The 22,979-nt window shown below is 42.5% G+C and overlaps 1 protein-coding gene across 1 annotated transcript; it reads left to right on the forward strand.

Annotated features, from left to right (window-relative positions):
* Positions 1–1,626: 1,626 nt before the first annotated feature.
* COPB2 (COPI coat complex subunit beta 2) lies at positions 1,627–22,962 on the forward strand (the record flags this gene model as incomplete). Its single annotated transcript, XM_080695845.1, has 21 exons — positions 1,627–1,758; positions 3,699–3,785; positions 3,987–4,113; positions 5,532–5,680; positions 7,420–7,566; positions 8,537–8,636; positions 9,281–9,423; positions 9,989–10,188; positions 11,441–11,551; positions 13,312–13,400; positions 13,484–13,590; positions 14,826–14,969; positions 15,784–15,914; positions 16,143–16,350; positions 19,019–19,129; positions 20,074–20,288; positions 21,833–21,925; positions 22,017–22,197; positions 22,361–22,429; positions 22,585–22,656; positions 22,867–22,962. Exons 1-21 carry the CDS (start codon positions 1,705–1,707, stop codon positions 22,960–22,962), a joined length of 2,634 nt encoding a protein of 877 aa, XP_080551971.1. The 5' UTR covers positions 1,627–1,704.
* Between the last annotated feature and the right edge of the window lie 17 nt (positions 22,963–22,979).

Raw genomic sequence — 22,979 nt, forward strand, 5'->3', positions numbered from 1 at the left:
AGGTCTTGCCAAATACACGTTTAGTTTATTTAAGATTGGTTAAAGAAAAAATATAAATCTGGCTTTGTTAAACCTACGGACCGAGGGCATCATTGTTTAGGATAAATTAACTTCTAGAATGGCATCTTGGGAGAACTGAGAAAAGAATTATCTTTTGTGTTTTATGATTCAGATGAATCTGGCTGGTAGAAAAGGCTGTTTTAAACTATTAATGTTTTCTGACTCATGAGAATATTTATTTTGTTTAAATTTTTTCTAATTATTCAGTAGGTTTCTACATCTTAAATTTATTAAAATATTGCAGAGATTCCCATTTGACGCAAAAGGCCTTCACAGACATGGATATAGCCCTTATTGGCATACTTGCCTAGCATATACTATAATTTTTTTTTTTTGCCAACATCTGCTTTTCTCTTAGAACTCACCATTATGGCTTAGGATTGCTAAGACTTTATGAATAAAATTTCTTCAAAATATTTTCTAATGACACTAGTGACATAGACACAAAATTATGATTTGGTATTATGTATTCAGTAGATAGTTTGTAAACCACGGGTTCTCAAACTGTATTAAAAAATCATGAAAAGGATAAGACCATTGTCTTCTTAATTTAATGAAGGATAAAGAGTTCATCCTTATGGTTTCGGATTCTATGTTACAAAAGTGTGTGTGTGTGTGTGTGTGTGTGTGTGTGTGTGTGTGTGTGTGTTTTTACTGGGGATGGAACCCAGGTGGCATTCTCCCTCTGAGTTACACTCCCAGCCCTATCTTTTATTCTTTATTTTGAAACAGGGTCTCACTCAGCTGCAGAGGCCTCACTAAGTAGCTGAGGCTGCCCACAAATCTGGGAACTTCCTGTCTCAGCCTCCCAAGTCCTGGGACTACAAGCGTGCACCACCACGCCAAGCTTACAAGTATCTTTTAAGAAATTGTGGTTTCTCAAGTTTTAATGTAGTATCAAAGAATACCTTTAATTTAAAAATTGTTAAAATATCCCTTGCTTTCCAACTATAAATCAGTGTGAGGCTGGGCTGTTTTTGTTATACAGCAACCAAAACAACATAACATATTGAAGGCAGAACAGAAGCATGCATGAGAAACCCTTCATCGCCTATCAAAATTTAAAGAATTTTTACAAAAGTATAAAATATTACCAGTCATTAAGTTTCTCTTAAAAATGTAATTTCCATAAAAATGTGTTACATTAATATGTAGTAGGTTTTCCATTTGAAAGTGATTTAGTACATAAATATTTTAAAGTTGTATTAGTTTAATTTTTAGCAGAGTAAATGTGATTAGCTATTTACCTACATCCACTTTGCCTCTTTTTTCTCTTCCATGCCCTTGGGGTCTTGCAAATGTGAGGGGCTCCTGAGAACTAAAAATTTGAATATTCAAAACATTTAAATATTCAAATGTTTTGTATGAATGCTTGAAGGAGTGGGTGATTTACACTTGAAACTATGTCCAAAATAATTTTTAATTAAATTTTTGAAAAATTTAACTTTTCAAAATAAAAACAGAATTGTTTTGTAGGCCTTTAACACACTGGAGTTGAGGTGTCAAATGTGTTTTATTTAGCTAAACAATTTCATTTTCTAAAATGTCTGCTCTTCTTAGCCTCTTCGACTTGATATCAAGAGGAAGCTGACCGCCAGGTCTGATCGGGTTAAGAGCGTGGATTTGCATCCTACAGAGCCATGGATGTTGGCAAGTCTTTACAATGGCAGCGTGTGTGTTTGGAATCATGAAACACAGGTAGGAGTTTTAAGGGACTCTGTTGGAGATAAAATACGGTGTTCCGCTTTTTATAATGAAAGAAAAGTATCATAACAGAGCCAAGGACTTATATGCACACCCTACTTCCTAAAATAAATTGGTACAGAGTATTTTAAATAAAGAGGAACTACATTTGTTAGGATATAGCTTGTGGGAAAACTGTTCTGGACATGTTATGTACGATTTTTTAAATGTAGCAACCCTGATCCAGGTAGTATCAACTCTTTGAAATTGAGGAAACAGATGTTAACATAAGATGGCTTGCTATGAAGTATTCTGAATTTAATACTAAATTTTCCATTTAGTGACTATTCTGACCATCTTTAGAGTGAATTTCTTCTTATTATTTATTATTTCCCCCAGTGCTCAATGTAGTAATATGCAGGGAGCTTTCAATCAGCCTTACAGAAATATTTATAGTCAATGTTCAATTACACACGAGAGTATGTCTCTTGTAAATCATCTGCCGTGATGCTTCGCTCCTTCTTTTACCCAGTAAGAGACCCTTCAAATCAGTTTATCTCATGCTTTTTCAGTCTTTCAAGATTTTGTTTAATGTTTCCCTTCTAAGGTGCAAAACATATCATTAACATTATACCACACAGCTCTGTGTCAGCTTATGTAGTAATTATCCTCATCATCCAAAGTTGGTTTCTGGAAATCCAGATAAAGTCACGTTTGAGGAACTTAAGACAGCAAATAGGAGTAGGGAGCCGCGGCCGGGAGGAGAGCTGCGAACACCCCCACGATCGCAACTCACTGCAGTGAAGAGCCGTGGCCGCGCACTGACCGGGCCCAGAGCTGGCGATCTGCCACGTCAGCGTTCATGCTCTGCCGTACCCCAGGGCCTGTGCCCAGCCTGACACACCGCACGTGCTCAGCAGTTGTCTGTCGGAGTGAAGAGAAAAGGCTTTCCATTTATTACTGGTTTAGAGTTCTCTTCTCTGCGCCTTCAGCTCTTCCCTGTGACTTCTTTTGCTTCTTGAAAATACTCTAGCTCAGTTGCTCTTGCAAACCAGTCTCTATCACAAGTCATGAAAACATGATAGTTTGTCAGTTTTAGAGAATAGGCCTGGCATCGGGAGGCTGGCGGTGCCTTCATCCCTGCCCTTCCAAGGAGGTCTTCTAGTGTTTGCCTTTATCCTACCTATACAGTCTGTTCTGAGCACTCTGAAGACATCTGAATCACTACAATCTCTTATGTACAAAAAACAACTAAGTATTTAAATGCAAGAATATTGTTTAGACTCAAAAGAATTGTATCTTGCTTATGAGTCACTTCTGTGGGTTCAGAGTTAAAAAGAAGAAACCAAGAGGTAATTCCCTCAGCAAATACTTATCACACACTAATAGTGTGCCAGCCACTCTTGTGTGTGTGTGTGTGTGTGTGTGTGTGTGTGTGTGTGTGCCAGCCACTCTTGTGTGTGTGTGTGCCAGCCACTCTTGTGGGTTCTGGGTGGTGGTGGTGAGGACGATTCCTATCCTTGGAGAGCATAGCAGGGAAGATTGAAATTAAACATGTAATTATGAGGTGCTGTGTTATAAAGGGGGAGTGCCAGTTTCTGTGGGTGGGTTTTCCAGGCCGAGGGAGCAGGAGCAGAGAGGAGTCCAGGAATAGCCAAAGACCACGCTGGAGAGGGAGGGAAGGAGGGAGGAATGGACAGATGGACGGCGGGGCACTTAGGGTCTGCCATAGCATGTTTTGGACATGTGCTTTCTACTTTATCTTTTAAGGGTCTTCTAATTTCAGATTTATTAAAGGAAAGATGAGTAGTCTTTAAACATTTTTTAATGTTGAGCTTTCATATTTTACTCTTGGAATATTTTAAATTAGTGATTTAAATAGTTGGCTGTTTCACATGTATTGAATGGACTTTTCAGTTATTCTCTCTTAACTCAGTGTGTGTTAAATTTTAAAGACACTGGTGAAGACCTTCGAAGTCTGTGATCTTCCCGTCCGAGCTGCAAAGTTTGTTGCAAGGAAGAACTGGGTTGTGACAGGAGCAGTAAGTAATTATACGATCCAATCCCATTTTTTCTTAATTAGTCTATGATTATGTAAATTACTTGCAGAATTCTGACTGCTGGCTTGCTTTGTTCATTGGTGCAGGGTTTTGAAGCATGGAGCTTACTCCTTGAGTCTGTAGTAGTTTCTCATGCTATTTATTTCCTAACAATGATGGTGGCTTTTACATCTTTGCTGCTAGGATGACATGCAGATTAGAGTGTTCAATTACAACACCCTGGAGAGAGTGCATATGTTTGAAGCACACTCGGACTACATCCGCTGTATTGCCGTCCATCCAACCCAGCCTTTCATCCTAACCAGCAGTGGTAAGAAAGGACCTCTTTTGGCCATGTGCATCTCTTTGGAGAATTCATTTTCATTCAGCGAAGCATCCCGTTCTTTAACTGCTGCTGTGAGGAGAGATCTAATTTGAAGCAGCTTTTAAACCATTTGAGTCCATTACTGTGCGACTGATGCCACTTGCTTTTGTATTTTAATGAAATATCAACTGTACTTAGAATTGTGTAGTGAGATTGCCCGGATTCCTGTCAGGCTAGACCTGAAGGTCTGGATGTTTAAAAATCTGCTGAACAGAAAGCTCATTTACATGCTGATGAGTGAGCCATTGGCAGATCGCCATAGACCCTAGTCGGTTTTATCTTTATATTCACACCCGTTTGCTCCTTGGTATTATATATAAAACAGCGGGCCTTTGGGAGGGCAATTAAAATGAGTAGCACTGAACTGGTAATAGCTCTTTGAAACGTTTTTAAAATAAATATTGAGAACATTTTTGAACCAATCTCAGATTTTAAGAGCAAATGCTTATTCTCAGAATAGTCATTACTATTAGTATTCAGTCATACTTGAATTACAGTTTTATCATTCTTTGAAGGATTTTCTTTTTTTTTTTGGTGGGTGGGTATGTGTGTTACTAGGGATTGAACTCAGGGGCATTCTACCACTGAGCTCACCCCCAGCCCCATTTTATTTATTTTTAATTTTTTTATTGTGCATTGTAGTCATACATCTTAATGGGATAAAAGACTTGTGTAGGCATACGTGCACATATCACCCAATTACTCCTTTCCCCATCCCTCTCCAGCCCTCCTCCCATGCTTGGCTTAGTGATTGACTTTGATATCTTTGCTTAGTGCATCATGTGCTTTAGGGAGCCTCACTAAAATTGATGGGAGCTTTGCTCACTAAGTTGCTTGAGGCTGGCTTCGAACCTGAAATCCCCGTCTCAGCCTCCTAAGTACTGGGATTATAGATGTGTCAGCACCATATCTGGCTGTATGATTTTTATATTTGGTTTTAGCAGTCTGTTTTATTTATTTTATGTCCACTCCCCAGAAGAGTTAAATTTATTCTTAGGATATATAGAGCCCTCCCCTTTTTTTTAGTGCTAGAGATTGAACCTAGGGACATTGTACCTCTAAGCTATAACCCCAGCCCTTTCTTATTTTTTATTTTTAAATAGGGTCTCACTAAGTGCTGAGGCAGGCCCTGAATCTACAATCCTCCTATCTCAGTCTCCCAAATACTGAGATTACAGGCATGCATTAGCATATCCAGCTGGATAAATAGAAATTTTTAAATCCTTTTCAGTTTTTATTTTATTTCTTGTAAATCACAAAAAGTGATTTATATTGGGTTTGTTGCCTTAAAAGGTGCAAAGACCTTATGTTCTTAAGTGGAACAAAAAGAATTACAACTAACTTGAAACTTTCTTTTGTCCTAGATGACATGCTCATTAAACTCTGGGACTGGGATAAAAAATGGTCTTGTTCCCAAGTGTTTGAAGGACATACCCATTATGTGATGCAGATTGTCATCAACCCCAAAGATAATAATCAGTTTGCCAGCGCATCTTTGGACCGGACCATCAAGGTAGGTTGTCCACTCTGTACGACAGTTATCAGCGTTAGTGAAATGTACTTGCTCAGGTGTTTCACCACCTGGCCAGTGAGTCAATTCTGTCTTAGAACTTTCTTTGAGAAGCTCACTTCAAAGTTAAATAGGACACTCGTTTTGCTCCAGAAGGGTGCGCTCTGTTTAGAAGAATGCTGTGGCAACTCAGTTTACTTTCAGAGGATACTTTTCCATGTGAAAGCAACAAGTTGTAAAATTTTTAGCCTCCAGGGATCCAGAATAAGAAAAATGTTGATATCTCTTCTAGGTTACCACACTCCTCTCCTTTTGGTGTATTCTTTTGACCTCTCATTATTATTCTCTTTATATTTAAAGCCTGTCTTTTCCATCCTTCCTTCCTTCCTCTGTTTCCCTGTACCATTGCCAATTATCTTTCTGAACCATAAATTCCCTCTTGGCCACTGTGTAGAAAGCCTCTGTGTAGAATTCAGGATTGCCGGGGCAAGCTGGGCTGATGTTACAGGATATCTCCTCTAACTGGATCTACTCACCACCCTCCAGAGATGTAAGGAATGTCCACAGAGCCTGACCCTGTACCCGCATTTCCTGCTACCTGCAGGTCTGTTTTTCTGTCTGTCTGATTCTCCCCTGAAGAACTCCCAGATTTCGAGGCTCAGCACAGATACTTACTCTGAGAAGCTTAAGTCAGGCATCCACCTGGCCTCTGAATGGAGCCAATTCTGTTCATGCCATTCCTCCCATCGCTTTTGCTTCTATTACAGCCTTTCTTGCATTGGGTCAAAATTTATGTGTTTTTAGAAATCTTTATCCCCTGAAATATGGGATGTTTAGGCAGGAGCTGTGTGTTTCCACCTTCCCCAAACAGCCATTCAGGAGCAGCAGCGCTGGGCCTCGCACACAGCAGGTGCTTGGTATGCATTCAGCGAGGACGTCATGTTTCTTTTTCCATTGTAATATTAAAATATCTTATGTGCAGAGATTTAAAATCACATTCACTTGCTTATGCATGTTTGCTTCCATATGTGTAACATCTTTATTAGTTTTTCTTTAACTTTTATACACTTTTATAAAATATCTGAATATTTTAGGGTTTTGACCTTACTTTTTATCTTTTATTGGAGTGTCCTTGCTTTTGACCTAGGTTAGAAACTTTGCAATTGCTTTTAAACTTCTTCACTAGTTAGGTTTGGGAACAAAAATTATCTTTTATTTGGCCCAAGTAAAGTCTGTTGTATACAGTATGTGATAAACATTTGTTTACACATTTTATACTCCCAGAGGCCCACCCACATGGTAAGCACCATTGAATGTTTGTAAACATGAAGCTCAATTTTTAATCATGCTCTTGCTAAATTCATTTTCATCATCTTTGTGTTAAATCTCCCATAAACTTATTTTTATCTTTTAAACCTATTTTTATCATAAACCTAACACTACTTAAAGTAGTGTTTCTCAAGGTAGTGAACGTGCACATTCCTGGGCTTCACGTCCATCATCTGAATCCCTAGTCTCTAGGGACGGAGCCTAGGGATTGGCATTTTCAGAGGTCACCATAGTGATTCTGCCCCCGGAAAGTCAAGTGAGATGAAAAAGAACAAAACAAATGGGAGAGAAAGTTGGAAGTTCCTTAGCTGTTCTCCTGGGCTTTGGCATTTTATACGAGGCACGTGTAAGAGGTGTGGCGGCTCTGCCTCTGAGGGGAGCCCTGGACTCACGGCGGATGTCGTTCTCCAAAGGTGTGGCAGCTGGGCTCCTCGTCCCCAAACTTCACCCTGGAGGGTCACGAGAAAGGCGTGAACTGCATCGACTACTACAGCGGCGGGGACAAGCCGTACCTCATTTCAGGTGCAGATGACCGTCTCGTGAAAATATGGGATTACCAGGTACGCTTTTTTCATGACCTACTTGCTGTATGTTAGCTCTCCTTTTCACTGTTTGTTACAATTAAAGGTTGGGTTGTTGAACTTTGTTCAGAGCTTAATAATTTAAGACCTAAGTAATTGTACCAATATTGTCCCAGAATTCTCCGTAAAATGAACCCAGGACTGGGGATGTAACTCAGTGGTAGACTGTTTGCCTGGGATGTCTGATCCCTGCACTGCAAAAGGGAAACAGAAATGTCTACCAAGATTTTAAAAGTAAAATGCTAGCATGTTTGTCTTTTATTTAATAATACAGTTTATAAGTTTTAGCATTTTAATGTTAAATTAGGTATCGCTGAATATCCTCATTGGTAGACTTCCATTTATTTTTGAAAGCAAGCAGATCGTGAAGCTGTCACGGCACAGCCTTGACGCAGCCGCCCCGCAGACTCTCGCAGCCTCGGCCGGGCTCGGGCTCCTGTTACTATGCTTCGCATCTCCAAGATTTTCTTAAGTTTCTGGGTTTTGGTTTCTCACATCAAAAGTTTCCATAAGTAGTGAATAAAGCAAAGCCTAGAAAACCAGTCAGAATTGAAACTTTTTCAGATCTGTCCTTAAGTCCAGAATAAAAATATTAAACACTAAAGCTGCATGTTGACTTAGTCCACAGATGATAAATGTAGGTATTAAGGGGGAAGTTCATTATGCTAACAATTTGAGTTAATAATATTCAGATGAAAACCTACATATTTTGGTGTTTTCTTTTTTCTTCTCTAAATATCTAGTTAATGTTTACTTTTATCTTCCATGAAATAATTAGAGAAAATATTCAGGTATGCAATAAGATAATTCTGTTTTAAGAATTTCTGTATTAGATCTATTTCGAATGTCACAGTCACTATCACTTATAATGTATCTGTGTATTGAGAAAATTAAGGTTGGGATACTTAATTTTTGCTAATAAAGATGTGTTTCTATGTCTTGATTACAGAATAAAACATGTGTACAGACACTGGAGGGACATGCTCAGAATGTGTCTTGTGCCAGTTTCCATCCTGAGCTGCCAATCATCATCACAGGTTCTGAAGATGGTAAGTTAGAGTACATGTATCCCTGCACTCAGTAGATATTTCAACCAGCTAGTATGTCTCTGCATTATAATGGACAGTTTGCAGCGGCTTTGATATTTTTATTAGTATACTAGTCTTAATCTAGAAAGTATAAAGGGGCTTCAACATCATCATTCTGGTGTGTTTTAATTCTGTCACCTAATAAGAGGGACACCTGGACACATTCAAGAGGAGAAAGGAAAGACATGCTTTAGAGTCAGGCCTGCCGGGTCTCAGTGCAGGCTCTGCCACGTCCTGAACACGTTGGTTTGGGCAGATTATGAAGTGGGGACATGTATCCCCACTTCACAGGACGATAGTGAGAGGGAGAGAACTCACATGTCGAAAGCATCTGGCTTGTAGTAAGCACTGACCCAGGAAATCCTGCTACTGTTCACGCTTAAAGTCACATTTCCTACTTTTAGTTTCTTATGAACTTTCTATTACTATGTTTATGTCAAGTTATAAAAATTAGTTAAAGTTCATAGGTTAAAAAAATGGCCATTAAGTTGCCAGGAAGTATTTTTTATTGGAATAGAAAGATTTCTCTGTGGTTCATTCACCTGACAGTTTATTGTTGATTGTTTGTTTGTATCAGAAGGGAGTAACCACATTGCTCTTTTTAGGAACGGTGCGTATCTGGCATTCAAGCACCTATCGGCTGGAGAGCACGTTGAACTACGGGATGGAGCGGGTGTGGTGTGTGGCCAGCCTGAGAGGCTCCAACAACGTCGCCCTGGGCTATGATGAGGGGAGCATCATCGTTAAGGTACTTGGACCATCTCTAAATCGACGGGCACTGACCGCCAGGAAAGTCTAGGTGGAACTAGAGAGCTTTACCAAGTGAGGTCAGCTGGTCTCAGAAAGTCAAGGGTTGTGGAAGCTAGAGAGAAAATAGGAAAGAAAAACGGTAGAAAGGAGAGACCAGCAGGCCAGTGGGAAGGGATGGGGGGGGGCTCGGGGAGGGGAGGGATGGAGTAGTGTCACTGCCCCTCCCCTGACAGCCTGGGGGCCAAAGCACACCGGTGATGTGTGCACAAGTGATGTATCACTTGCGATCTCGCTTTGTTGTGTAATTACAGTGCACCAATGAAATCGTTTAAAAAAGTAGATGGACATTGGCAAAGCCATTTTCGTTTTATTTTAGTACCATCATCTTCCAGGTCATCAGTTGTCTTAAACTGGTATTTCTTTCATTAAGCACTCGAGATTAAGCAAGGGCAGTTTTAAGTGGAAGAAAGGAATAGACCTCTGGTATGTGGAAAGAGTGTCTCTGTTTTTGTGGTTTTGTGTGCTCGCCTTTCATCTTACGAGCCGTTTGGCAACCCTTCCAGCTTGGCCGGGAGGAGCCTGCCATGTCCATGGACGCCAACGGGAAGATAATCTGGGCCAAGCATTCAGAAGTCCAGCAGGCCAACCTAAAAGCGATGGGGGACGCTGAAATTAAAGACGGGGAGAGATTGCCGCTGGCGGTGAAGGACATGGGCAGTTGTGAAATCTACCCTCAGACCATCCAGCACAATCCCAACGGGCGGTAAGCCGCCCCCAGTCTGTGAGCTTCTGGGAACGTCAGAGTAGGTGTGCGCGGCCACAGCCTGCTCCTGCGCCGGCGTCTCTGGCCGTTCCTCGCTGAGCTGTGGCCTGGCCTCGCGGTCCCCAGCACAGCTGCCGGCTGCATTTAAAGCTGTAGCACCTTAAACTTTAGAGTACGGCACGTGGCTCAGGGAGAGGTACAGCCTTTAGGAAGGGAAGGAGGGAGAGAGGCCCAGAAATAAACAGTTCATAAGTTTAAAAATATTATAATAGGTCTGGGCATCTTAAATGCTGTCTTGAGTTATCAAAAAAGGCAAAGTATGCTGTCAAAGTTCAGTAAACAATTTCTATAATTATTTGTAACAATTATAAAGGCTAAGAAGGTATTATACATATTTTCCTTAATATAAAATTGCTCTTGCTCTGAGGCTTGTGTTTTTACCTTTGGCAGTCCTCTGATAGCAGGCAGTGCAGTGTTCTAAATGATAACTTTAAAAAGAGGTATTTTATATCTCTTAGGAAAATCTTACTATCATTCTATTTTAATCATTATTTAAAGGTTAAAATACCCTGTTTATTTTGATAAATTTAACAGTCACTAAATGAAGATACTCTTGCAATAAGATAGTAACTTCTTTTCTTTTTTTCTTTTTCTTTTTTTTTTTTTTTTTGGTGTATGTATATGTGTGTGGTAGTGGAGGTTGAACCCAGGGGCATTCTACCTCTAGCTGTATCCTCCAGGGATATTTTATTATTTTTATCTTGAAACAGGGTCTCACTAAGTGGCTGAAGGCCTCCTTAAATAAGGTGCTAAGACTGGCCTGGAACCTGTGATCCTCCTGTCTCAGCTGTTACAGGCATGCACCACCACCCCTGACAAGATAGCGCCTTTTTATCATGAACAAAAGCTGAGCATCTTGGTGCTTGACAAAGAAAGAGCTGACTGATCGGAACCCTCCTCCCTGCCTCTCCACCTTCTTTACCCTCCTGCCCCCCATCTCCTTGGTTTGTAAAAGAATGCCATTGTAATAACATTTCAGTAGTTATTGTGTTTTAATAACTTGCTTTTGGATTTGTTACCTAAAATATTTTTGTCTAGCTCCATACGCAAAGAAATGTATAACTTTAAAAAATCTTAAATTGTAGTCATTGACAGAAAAACATTAGAATTATTTAACCATAAATATGAATTGCTGTTTTTGTCTTCCGTGTGTGACTGGCCCTCTGCTCTCTCCCTGATCCTGTTCTTCTAGGTTCGTTGTGGTGTGTGGTGACGGGGAGTACATCATCTACACAGCAATGGCTTTGCGGAACAAGAGCTTCGGGTCTGCCCAGGAGTTTGCGTGGGCCCACGATTCCTCCGAGTAAGTTCTGCTGTGTGATGAAGTTTAGTTGTCCTGATGTCCTGTGCTGCTTGAGACTTAAGGTTCTCTTGTTAAAAACCAGTTTCACCAGAGCTGCCCAACATAAGACTAGTCAGAGGCAACTGTGTAGTGTGAACCATCTTTTCCTTTTCTGTAGTTAGTCCTGAGTTGGCTCAGTGAGCCTGATCTAATAATCCATGAAACGAGGGGCCCAGCACACATTTCCTTGCTGGAGCCTGTGGCCGGACATGGTGCTCGTGGGCTGAAGGCAGGGTAGGCCTCAAGGCCTGGGCAGGCCCTCAAGGCCCCGCTGCCCTCGTGCGCTAGTTGGGGGGAGGCTGTGGTTTGATGTCCTCTCGATGAGATCCTTACTGCTTCATTTTATAAACTCAGTTTCTCTGATATTATGCACCTGCCATTCTCAGCACATTTTTGTCTGAATTCAGATATTCTGAATTCTGAATTCAGAATATTCGTACTAGGTTCTTAGGCAAAGCCGGGGAAATCACGTAACCGAATTGTTTTGCTAGGTAGTCACTGCTCGTCCGTCCTGATTTCTAGTGCATGTAGCACTTTAGGGTGCTGGTGTTTTCACACCACAGCTGAAAACCCTCGTCACAGTTGCCTTAGTGTCTTCCCCTGGGTTTTGTATCGCCACCTTTTCTGAGCAGTGAGGAAACTACATCGTGAGCTGCGTTTAAAGAGGATTTTTATTAACACTTACTGAGAGGGAGAGAAGTGTTTAGATCTCTTCATAATGTCCTAAATATACTCATACGTACACAGTCCTCTATGTTAAAAAGTACCTTGTTATCCTCGTAAGCAAAACTATGCTCCATGGATCACCTCGCTTCTCAGCACCCCCTCCTCTCTTGATACTCCCTTTCCTGAACTGCATTCAGTTGAGATCCTGCTCAGCATCTTTCTCATCCCATGCAAAGCGCTGGGCAGGCCATTCCTCACAACATCTCGAATATCCAGTCATATCCACAGCCCGTTTTCAAGACAGAGGCTCCAGAATGAGTAATTTTCTATTGGTGACACGTGGCTGATTACTGAACCACTTTTCACAGTATTTCTTGACCTTTTAAATTTTCCTTTAATAAGATAGCATTTCTATAAAAGAGAGCTCACCATTTTAAGTATACATACATTCCAGTGGATTTAGGCAAGTGTGTGTAATCTGTCCAGTTACAGAACGTTTTGATACCCCCCCAGGTCCCCTATTTCCCTTAACGGTCAGTCCATCCTCTACCACACATGCATGCACGCACGCATGCACTCATACACACTCCCTGGCCTCCAGGCAAACACTGCTCTGCTATTTGTCGTTGTATAGGTTGTTTTCTTCAAAGTGTCATGGAAGTGGGGTCAGAAGGTACACCTTGTGCCTGGCTTCTTCTGCTTGGCGTAGCACTTTTGAGATGCAGCCAGGTTGTGGCCTCCACCAGCATCTAGCGCCTTTGTGTGCAGAGTCGTCTTCCGTTGTTCGACTGTGGCACAATTTGTCTAGTCGTTCAGCTGGTGATAGACATTTAGGTCATCGCCAGTTCCCGAAATGGTCCAAGAAACCTGTGTAATAGTGTGAAACTCACTCCTTACCCAGCTGTGAAGAGGTCATTGAGCTCTTGGGGAAAAAATACAAATATTCGTTTTTTATTTTTGCATAATTATTCACATACTCGAAGAGACTTCTAATGTTTAGTGGGATTATGATTTAGTATACACCATGTTCTATTTATCTGTCTTTTATCCCCCAGATATGCAATTAGGGAGAGCAACAGTGTTGTGAAGATATTTAAGAACTTTAAGGAAAAGAAATCTTTTAAACCAGATTTTGGAGCTGAAAGTGAGTACAGTTTATTTCAAGTACGTTTTTTGAAGGTTTTTAGTGTAAAAACAACTAAGCCAGATCTTTGCATGTCTTTTGAGGTATCTACGGAGGCTTCTTGTTGGGAGTCAGGTCTATGAATGGGTTGGCTTTCTATGACTGGGACAATACAGAACTCATACGCAGAATTGAAATTCAACCCAAACACGTGAGTTTTCCTTCTATTACTGTTTTTAAAGCGTTCATCTTGGTGAGTCCTGGGTCCCTGAGGCCAGAAAGCAATCCTTTTACCCTGCTGACCCTGCCCCTTGGTGTCACAAAGTGCCATTTACCTCAGGAAGCCAGGCTGGTGGTATTTGAATGAGGCAGTGAACATCGGATGTTTTGAAAAGTATAAAAGTTAGGCAGCTTCTCATGCCATTTGTATTTTAAATGTCTTTTGACAAAGTAAAAAAATGCATGCTTTGAAGCTAGCGTGGTGGCGCATGCTTGTAATCCCAGTACTTGGGAGGCTGAGACAGGAGGATCACAGGTTCCTGGCCAGCCTTAGCTACTTAGTAAGGCTCTGGCAACTTAGTGAGACCCTGTTTCAAAATAAAGAATAAAAAATAGGGGTAGAGGTGTAGCTCAGAGGTGAATTCCCCTGGGTTCAATTCCTGGTACTGCAAAAAAAAAAAAAAGCATGCTTTGAGGACAAGAAATCAGGGAATTCTTGACTTGGAAAGGCCTTCCCGCCCAGTTCATAGAGCCCTCTAACACTATACACGGTGATGGCTGTTCAGGTTCAGGTGACCATCTCTGCTGACCAAGTGTTCTGCTCTTAGAGCTAACTGCCTGCTGTGTTGACAGCTTTGGCTGTGGGGAAAATACCTTCAGAGACAAACGAGCCTCCCCGAGGTCCTGTTCTGTCTTCCTGAGCATGGGGATAGAGCCCTCAGAAGAGAGTGGTTGGTTGGGGGAGAAGGACTTTACTCTTTTATATGTAGAAAGCATGGATATATTATGTGTATATGTACCATATATGTGCATTAAGTGTATGTGTGTAAACATACAGTATAGGTATAAAATTAAAATTTCTTGAGGGGGTGATTGGGGAAGGTCCGCAGAGGCTTCTGGGGTGGGTAGGAGATGGTGGAAGTCAAGGTGAGGCGCACTGTTGGAGACGGCGGAGCGTAGACGGCTGCTCCTCAGTAGCCCGCCCAGGGGTGGTAGCAGCTCTCCTTCCCTACTGGGCTTTCCATTGCTGGGCTCAGTAGAAACGCCCTTCCCTGTCCACCCCCCCCCCCAAATGTATGTATAAATAAGCCACAGAATCATGTTGAGCGCATATGTATCACCTTAACAGAAGACGACTAATCGTCTAAGAAATAAAGTCTGTGCAGTCTGTCATATCCACCCAGAAATCCAAGCCAAGTTGCCTGTGATTTTGTCGTCGTGCTGCAGATTTTCTGGTCTGATTCTGGAGAGCTAGTCTGTATCGCCACCGAGGAGTCGTTTTTTATCCTTAAGTATCTGTCAGAAAAAGTCCTGGCCGCGCAGGAAACCCACGAGGGTGTTACCGAAGACGGCATCGAGGACGCCTTTGAGGTAATTGTTCTGCGGCGTGGGCTTCGGTGTAGATGATTTCGTTCTTGACGAGAGACTACGCTGGTTGGAACGTTTCATTGTAAGTTAGGTTTGGGGAGACTAGGTACTTACGGGGTTCTGGGGAAATGTGTAGATTAAACTCTTGGCTCAGAAAACAGAATCTGAAAGTAAATATGTGTAAAAGTTGTTTGTGCTTTGATTCTAGGAAAGCTTTAGACTTTCTTTGATAATTTTCAGTAAGGAAATTTGAACGTGTTGTGGTGTTAAGACTGGTTAGCCAGAGCGATTTAAGGGAGTTCCCAAATGGTAAAGATAAATCACCGACTATGCAGAGGAATTAAGAAATACTTAATATTCCAGCTTCATGTGTGTTGGGGGTTTAGATTAATACTTATTTTTAGATCAGTTTTGAACCAACAGTGAGATTTCACATGACAAATACTCAACTAGAAATGTTCTTACATGAAGAAAAAAGATGAGTATTCCTAGGAGAGATTTTCTTTTTTGAAACAGAATGGGGTTTTTTTTGTTTTTTTGTTTTGCAGGTCTGGGGATGGAACCAGGGGCATTCAACCTCCAAGCTACACCCCCTGCCCTGTTTTTTATTCTTTATTTTGAAACACACTAAGTAGCTGAGGCTGGCCACGAACCGCGATCCTCCGGTCTCAGCCTCCCGAATGCTGGGATGACAAGCGTGCGCCACCACGCCCGGCTTGCATTTCTTATCACTCTCAGTGATATTCAGCTTCTTGTTACTGACAGAGTTCTATCTGATGTTCGGTAGGTAATAAGAGTCTTTGTTTTCTCTCTGCAGGTTCTTGGTGAGATTCAGGAAATTGTGAAAACTGGGCTGTGGGTAGGCGACTGCTTCATTTATACAAGTTCTGTGAACAGATTAAATTATTATGTTGGAGGAGAAATAGTCACCATTGCCCACTTGGACAGGTAGCTGAGTATTCTTTTTGCCTCTGTCTTAAGCATCCTAAAGTTAAAATGTGCTTCTTGAAGGGAACCCGCTACTGACTTGTAGCAATTGTAGGCCGACTTCTCCATGAAGCGGTATTATGGTTGCCTGTTGTCAGCCATCGTGGCATCAACCAAATGGAAAGACTTTGAGTCTGTGTGCCTAATTGCAGATTTGGGTTTCTAATTCGGTTTCTCTTTCTGTGATAGGACAATGTATCTTCTGGGCTATATTCCTAAAGACAATAGGCTTTACCTGGGGGATAAAGAATTGAACATCGTCAGCTACTCCCTGCTGGTTTCAGTCCTGGAGTACCAGACAGCCGTCATGCGGAGGGACTTCGGCATGGCCGACAAGGTCCTCCCCACCATCCCCAAGGAGCAGAGGACCAGAGTGGCGCACTTTTTGGAAAAGCAGGTGAGGGTGCTTGCGTGCCTGCTCGCTTGCCTTTTCTGCTTGTTTTTTTTTTTTAAACCAGCAATGGACCGAAAAATGTCACTTTGGTCCCCACTGGTTTTCTTAAGGCATAATTTCTCCTGTCAGTGTAAACAGGTTGTACACTGTCCTTATACGCTTCTTTCTCCTTTCTCAGTACTCTGTTTTCCTCTCATTTATCTATTTATTTTTATTTTTATTTATTTATTTTTGAAGCAGGGTCACGCTTGGTTAATTAGAGTCTCACTACTTGCTGAGGCTGGCCTTGACCTCCTGTCTCAGGCTTCCAAGTACTGGGTTACAGGCATGCGCCACCACACCTGGCTCGCTCTCTCCTCTTTAAACACCTAACATGGTTTATCAGTCTTCACCTTCTATACCCTCTTTTTACATTTTCTTAATATTCTTATTTCTACACTGCATTTTTCTATCTCATCTGCCTTTTGGTTTTTAATTGTGGTAAAATGCACATAACACAAAGTGTACCATTACCAATGCCCCTTTTTAAAATACGGTGTATTTTAATCACAGTAATATGTGCACACCTTATAAATTAAGTTCTGTAGGGCATAAGGAGAGTAGACTTCCTTTCTTCCTCCTGTCTTCCTAGTCCTTAGAGACAGATACCTCTTTTCTCTCATTTTTGGTGTTAGTCCCCACAGCCCTATGTGGATAGAGCACTGAGCTGCCTTTCTTCACGGCTCAGCTTGGGGCGTTTCTGTCTTCCCACTTTAAGGCGGGAGCGTTGAGCTCAGCCCTCCTGCGTCCATTAGGGGGCCGCCACGTCGGTCTCTTCACCCAGGGAGTCTAACCCCTTCCCATTTATTCATTCAGTGAGCATGTCACGTGCGTGCAGCCCTGATGGAGCCAACGTGCAGGAAGTGCTCACGGCTTCGACACGGCACTGTGTTTAAGTCTCTTCCCCGTGAGCAGCTTGGGTTTCACCTCCATCATCCTGGGGGCGAGTAGAAGGCAGCCTGGCGTCTTAACATTTAGGACTTTACTTAGTCTCCGTATTCATTTCCTTTCCCTCCCGATCCTCAGTACTCCTTCCTGCAGGTGGTGTGCTGGGTGTCCCCCAGAGTGGCCCGCTGCTTTACCCTCTCCAAGAACAGGCCTGACGTCCTTGAGCCTCGGGGACAGGAGAGGTGGAGCAGACCTGGACCTCCGCTGCTTGAGGTTGCGGGTCCTCGGCACCGCCCTCGCGGGACGCCTTGGGTCTCTGAGGCAAAGCTTCCGCGCTGCCTCACACCGCTCAGGAGCCCCTCCTCTGGTGTTTGACTGAGTGCTGTCCTCCGCTGCTAGCTTCCAGCTTAGAAACCGTTTAGCTCTGGTCCTTGTTTTCTAGCATGGCCTGGACTGTATGCCTCGGGTGGGTGCTCCTTTAGAGCCATTCTAGTGGAAATGTGGGGAGAAACAAAGTGTGCATTCATCCACCCCATTTAGTCTGCTTTCTCTGTGTGGATGTAACTAGCGTTCGAGCTCTCTGTTCTTCCGCCCGGGCTGTTGTTAGCATGAGTGCTAGTGAAGAAACCACAGATGTGGGTTCCTCCCCTTCACTGAAGGTTGGACCCAGGGCCCAAGGCGTGCTAACCCAGTGCACTGCCACAGCGCTGCGTCCCCAGCCCATTTCAGGCTATTTGGAATATCTGTTTCTATCATACCTGTGGATGAATGGAGGGAGGAGCAGGTTATATAATCTGAAAAGCTAAAATGCTTTTTATCACAATAAAGCCGTCTGAAAATCTAGCTAGACAGAGCTCTGAAAGCAGTCTGGCTTCTCCACCCCGAGCCGCCATACGAGCATCTCTCCTCGGGTTGCTGAGCTAGCCTAGCCCCGAGATCTCCGTCTTCACCACACCAGTTCCTGGAGCTGCATGCTGTGTCCGTGGGGCATGCCTTGTCTCTGCTGTTTGTCTGGTGGGAGAAGCTAATTTTGTATTAAAATGGTTCTAAAGCCTGTTTCTGGTGGCTTAATGGAGCATGGAAAGGAAATCCTCGGCTTTCTGCCCTTTGGAGCACGTGCTGCTGATTAAGCTCAATGTGAGGCCAACACTGAAGGCACGGGTGATGACACCTGCTCAGTGCCTGGGCCCAGCCACCACGTAAATACTTACCGGTGATGGGAAACTGGAGGGCTTGATGTTCGGCTCCCTTTCACTTCCCAGTTACAGCTAGTGACGCCAGCTGCAAAGGGAGGCCCGGCTCTTGGTCTCGGGCCCCGCTGTTAGGCAGGTCACCAGCGGCCAGGTTGACACCCTCAGCCTGGTTCCTCTTCTTTGGAAGTGCCTTCCTTACTTGATCAACTTCTCAAAATCCCTTTCTTTCTGAAATTTCTGTTGGTATTTACATTTCTAGTTTTCTAAATTGTTTTACCTGAGTTTCATCTGGAATTGTTTACTGTTAAGAAACAGTAGGCATCGTGTGACTGCATAGGCTAGTGCTTAACAATTAATATAATGACTCCTTAATTTTTCCTGTATTTATAGTATTTTGCTGTCTGCCACTTTTAGGTTGTGGATCTGTATGTCAGCGAGGTATTTTTAGTTTGAGAGGGAAATGATTTCCTCGGCGTGTGCACAATACTAAACGCACACACACCCCTATGTCTGCTGAGTTCTTACTCTTTCCTTTCATTAAATCTGTTCAGGGCTTCAAGCAGCAAGCGCTTACGGTATCCACAGATCCTGAGCATCGATTTGAGCTTGCTCTTCAACTTGGAGAGTTAAAAATTGCATACCAGTTAGCAGTGGAGGCCGAGGTATGTACTAACTGATGACACTTAATAAATGATGCGGAGGCCAGTAGTTATATGTGTTTGGTAGAATGTTTTGTTTCTGAGGTTTTTCAGATGGAAGTTAGTGACTCATTTTGGTTGCTCTTGTCTCTTTGGTCTTTCTCAAAGATGCATTGATAATCTTTGCATAAATTAAATGGATTATATTTGAGATATTATTAGTACTATAAAGAGTATTTTCCTATCATAGTTGAGATGTTTTGCAAAAAAAAGGAAAGATTTAAGATAGTAGGTAAAGTAGCCTAGCATTCTAAAATAAAGATATAGCAGTTATTTGCCAATATCCCAAACCATCAGTTAAGATAATGGATTTAAAGAAGATTTCTAACATTCCAAGATGATTTAATGGCATTTTTATAGATCTTTGTATATTTTGTACTTCCAATTGTGATTTAAGTCTAGCATTTACTGGTAAATTAATTTCAGATGTACAAAATAAATTTTAGCTATGTTAAGATCATCCAGTGTGTGGCATTTTATTTGATTTCTGAGAAGCTACAAATGACAGATAATATTTATTTATTGTTGAATATTTAGAGACAATTTTCTACTCTTTCAAGAAAATGATATTAAACTCACTCGTTAAAATAATTGCAATCTAATTACCTTAAAGCTCCAGCTGGATAGTTTTACTTTTCGTTTCACTTTGTAATTACAAAATAAAAATATAATGAGTTGATAATTATTCATGCTTCATTAAAATGGATTGAACTAATTTTGTATACGTAAATAATTCCACTTCCTCGTTACACATTTTATCGTGTTCTTATTTTGATTGATAGAGCAGACTTAACAAGCACAGTGTCTTCCATTGTCAGCAGAGTAATGTTTAAAGTAATAGTACTGTTGGTGTTGGAGACTTAAGTGCTTATTTCCAAAGCCGTTTCAACTTGCTAACATTCTTGCAGTCAGAACAGAAGTGGAAACAACTTGCTGAACTTGCCGTCAGCAGGTGTCAGTTCGGCCTGGCCCAGGAGTGCCTGCACCACGCGCAGGATTACGGGGGCCTGCTGCTTTTGGCCACGGCCTCGGGAAACGCAAGTATGGTGAACAAGCTCGCCGAGGGTGCGGAGAGGGACGGCAAGAACAACGTGGCGTTCATGAGCTACTTCTTACAGGGCAAGTAAGTGTTGGCACGGGGCCGCAGGACCTTGGTGAGCAGTCACAGGGACCTTCTGCATGAGTCTTGAGGGTGGTTTTGGAGAGGGCTGTGAAGATTGACTCCTGAAGAGAAAACTGGTGCGTGGCCATAGTTGCTGAACACCGGGGCCTTGGTGGCCTGCATCTCCAGCCAGGGACGTGCCCGTGCCCAGATATTCGGCTGTGTGAGCCAAGTGAGCCGTTCTGGGAAACGTCAAGGCCCTTTCTCAGCAGCTGCCCGTTCACAGCTGAGCTGCTGTCCTGTCTGATGGCAGCGGGTCATCGTGCTGCTCCAGTCGGCACCCGATGGCAGGCGACAAACAAAACTGGGAAATTCTGATCTGTTCATGGCAAGGATGAAGCAGGGTGCCAGCTACTTATGAGTTCAATTAAAGTATAAAATGTCACATTTAAAAAAAATTTTTTTACATGGATCATATTGAAATTGGCATACATTCAAACTGTGCTTGGTGCCCTCCCCCCCCCGTCCCCCCCCCTCAACAATGAATGTCCAGGTTGACCATGCTACATTCATACTTTTATACATATTCAAAATGTCACATATTTTTAAGTCTAGCAGTCAGCAGGACACATCATTTAGACATTAGTTGGCCCTGTTAGGAAATAAAACACAAAACATTCATTAACTTTGCCCTACATGCTAATTTCTAAACCCTGTACTGCATCCTAAAACTTTTTAGGGTTCTGGGAATCAAACCCCGGCTTTGTGGAGTTTAAGCAAGCACTCTATCACCGAGATGTACCCCATCATAAAACTTGTAATGTGTATCCCATTATGTGTGAATTTATATTTCTGTAAAAAAATAGAGCAGTTCCTTATCCATAACTCAAGAACCTAGAAATATTCTGGAAATTTTTTATAAACTTATGATGAAACCTGACCTATACTGTTTAGTTGGCTTTATACTATTTAGTGTATTTTTATTGCATTTAATAGTCACATGTTATTACAAAAATATTGTCTGTGACTTCTGTTGGGTGCTGAGGATGTTAAGTAATATATAGTGTATTAACTGTATTATCTTTCTAAAACCCCAAATATTCTGAAAGGCATTAACTAATTTATGAAACTTGCACAGGAAAAAAATTATCTGAACTTAAGAAGTAAAAAAGAGCTACATTGGTGTCCTCCAACTGGGCATCATGGGATAGTCTGTTTCAGCCCACACCGAAGACCCCGCCCTAGACAGCCCACTTGTGGATGTCTTTACGTATCCTGAAACCTGCATGATGTGCTACTTCACCCTGCCTTAACTGCTCTTGAAAAGCCTCTTAAAGTTCTTTAAGAGCTGTTAGAATTGAAAGTGGCCACAAAAGCTGTATTCTCTCACACCCCTAAAATCTGCCAAGTTTGAAAATACCGTTAAGAAAAGTAATTGCTGGGAAACAGACATGAGATGCCGTATGGGGTCAGGGAGGATGTTGACTTCCAGGAAGTCCACACTTTCTTGCAGGTGGAGTCTTGTTACAGTGTGTTCTGACAGTAGCCCCGCTTTCCCTCCTCAGGCTGGACGCTTGCCTAGAGCTCTTGATCAGGACGGGAAGACTGCCAGAAGCCGCCTTCCTGGCCCGCACTTACTTACCCAGCCAGGTGTCAAGGTACGGACTTTTTAATTGTGGAAAGAAATAGTTGAGATAAAACACCACACACTTACTTAGTGCTCCTTTGGTTCCGTGTGGTCTGTACTAGGGTAGTGAAGCTCTGGAGAGAGAATCTGTCCAAAGTCAACCAGAAAGCAGCGGAATCCCTTGCTGACCCGACAGAGTATGAAAACCTTTTCCCTGGCTTAAAAGAAGCCTTTGTTGTTGAAGAATGGGTGAAGGAAACGCATGCTGATCTGTGGCCAGCCAAACAGTACCCGCTTGTCACGGTGAGTGGGTGAATTGTGGCCGTAGAGTGGAAGTGCACGTGTGGCTTCAGGCTTTGACCTGTGCGGAGGACGTTACTGTTGGGCTAAGAGCTAGTATGTGGGATTTAGGCCAAGTTCACGATTTCAGAACACCTCATGTCTTCATTGCCTTGTTCTCTGACAGCCAAATGAAGAAAGAAACGTTATGGAGGAGGCAAAAGGCTTCCAGCCCTCAAGACCTGTAGCTCAGCAGGTCAGTAGAATACTACTTATGATAATTTGGTTGAGACCATTGATACTAAGTAGCATCTCCCATTTCCTCGTTGGGTCTTCCTTTTCTTAAAGAGAAAACTGAAATTTCTGGCCAGTTGTCTTTGTCTTCATACATATCTGTACTTGGGCTTTCAGGACCCTGATGGGAAACCTGCCTCTCCTACCCCAGTTATCATGGCCTCCCAAACAGCCAACAAAGAAGAAAAGGTAGGTCAAGTCCCTCAGGCCTCCCTCCCCGCCCGTGCATGGAGGTGGGACCTCTGGCGGTGACGTCATCAGCGGGAGAGCTGCAGGGCAGGGGCTCTGAAGTGGGGAGCACTGTTGCTGAGGAATTTTAGTTCTGCTTTGGATTGTGAACCAGGTAATTCTTTGACACGGTACTACGTAACTTCTTCACCCTTTTCCTTTTGTTTGCAGAGTTTACTCGAACTAGAAGTAGATTTGGACAATTTGGAACTAGAAGATATCGACACTACAGATATCAACCTGGATGAAGACATTCTGGATGACTGAATGTAGTTTTCCAGTTA

The sequence above is a fragment of the Muscardinus avellanarius genome (assembly GCF_963383645.1).
Source record: "Muscardinus avellanarius genome assembly, chromosome: 5".
Classification (NCBI taxonomy): Eukaryota; Metazoa; Chordata; class Mammalia; order Rodentia; family Gliridae; genus Muscardinus; species Muscardinus avellanarius.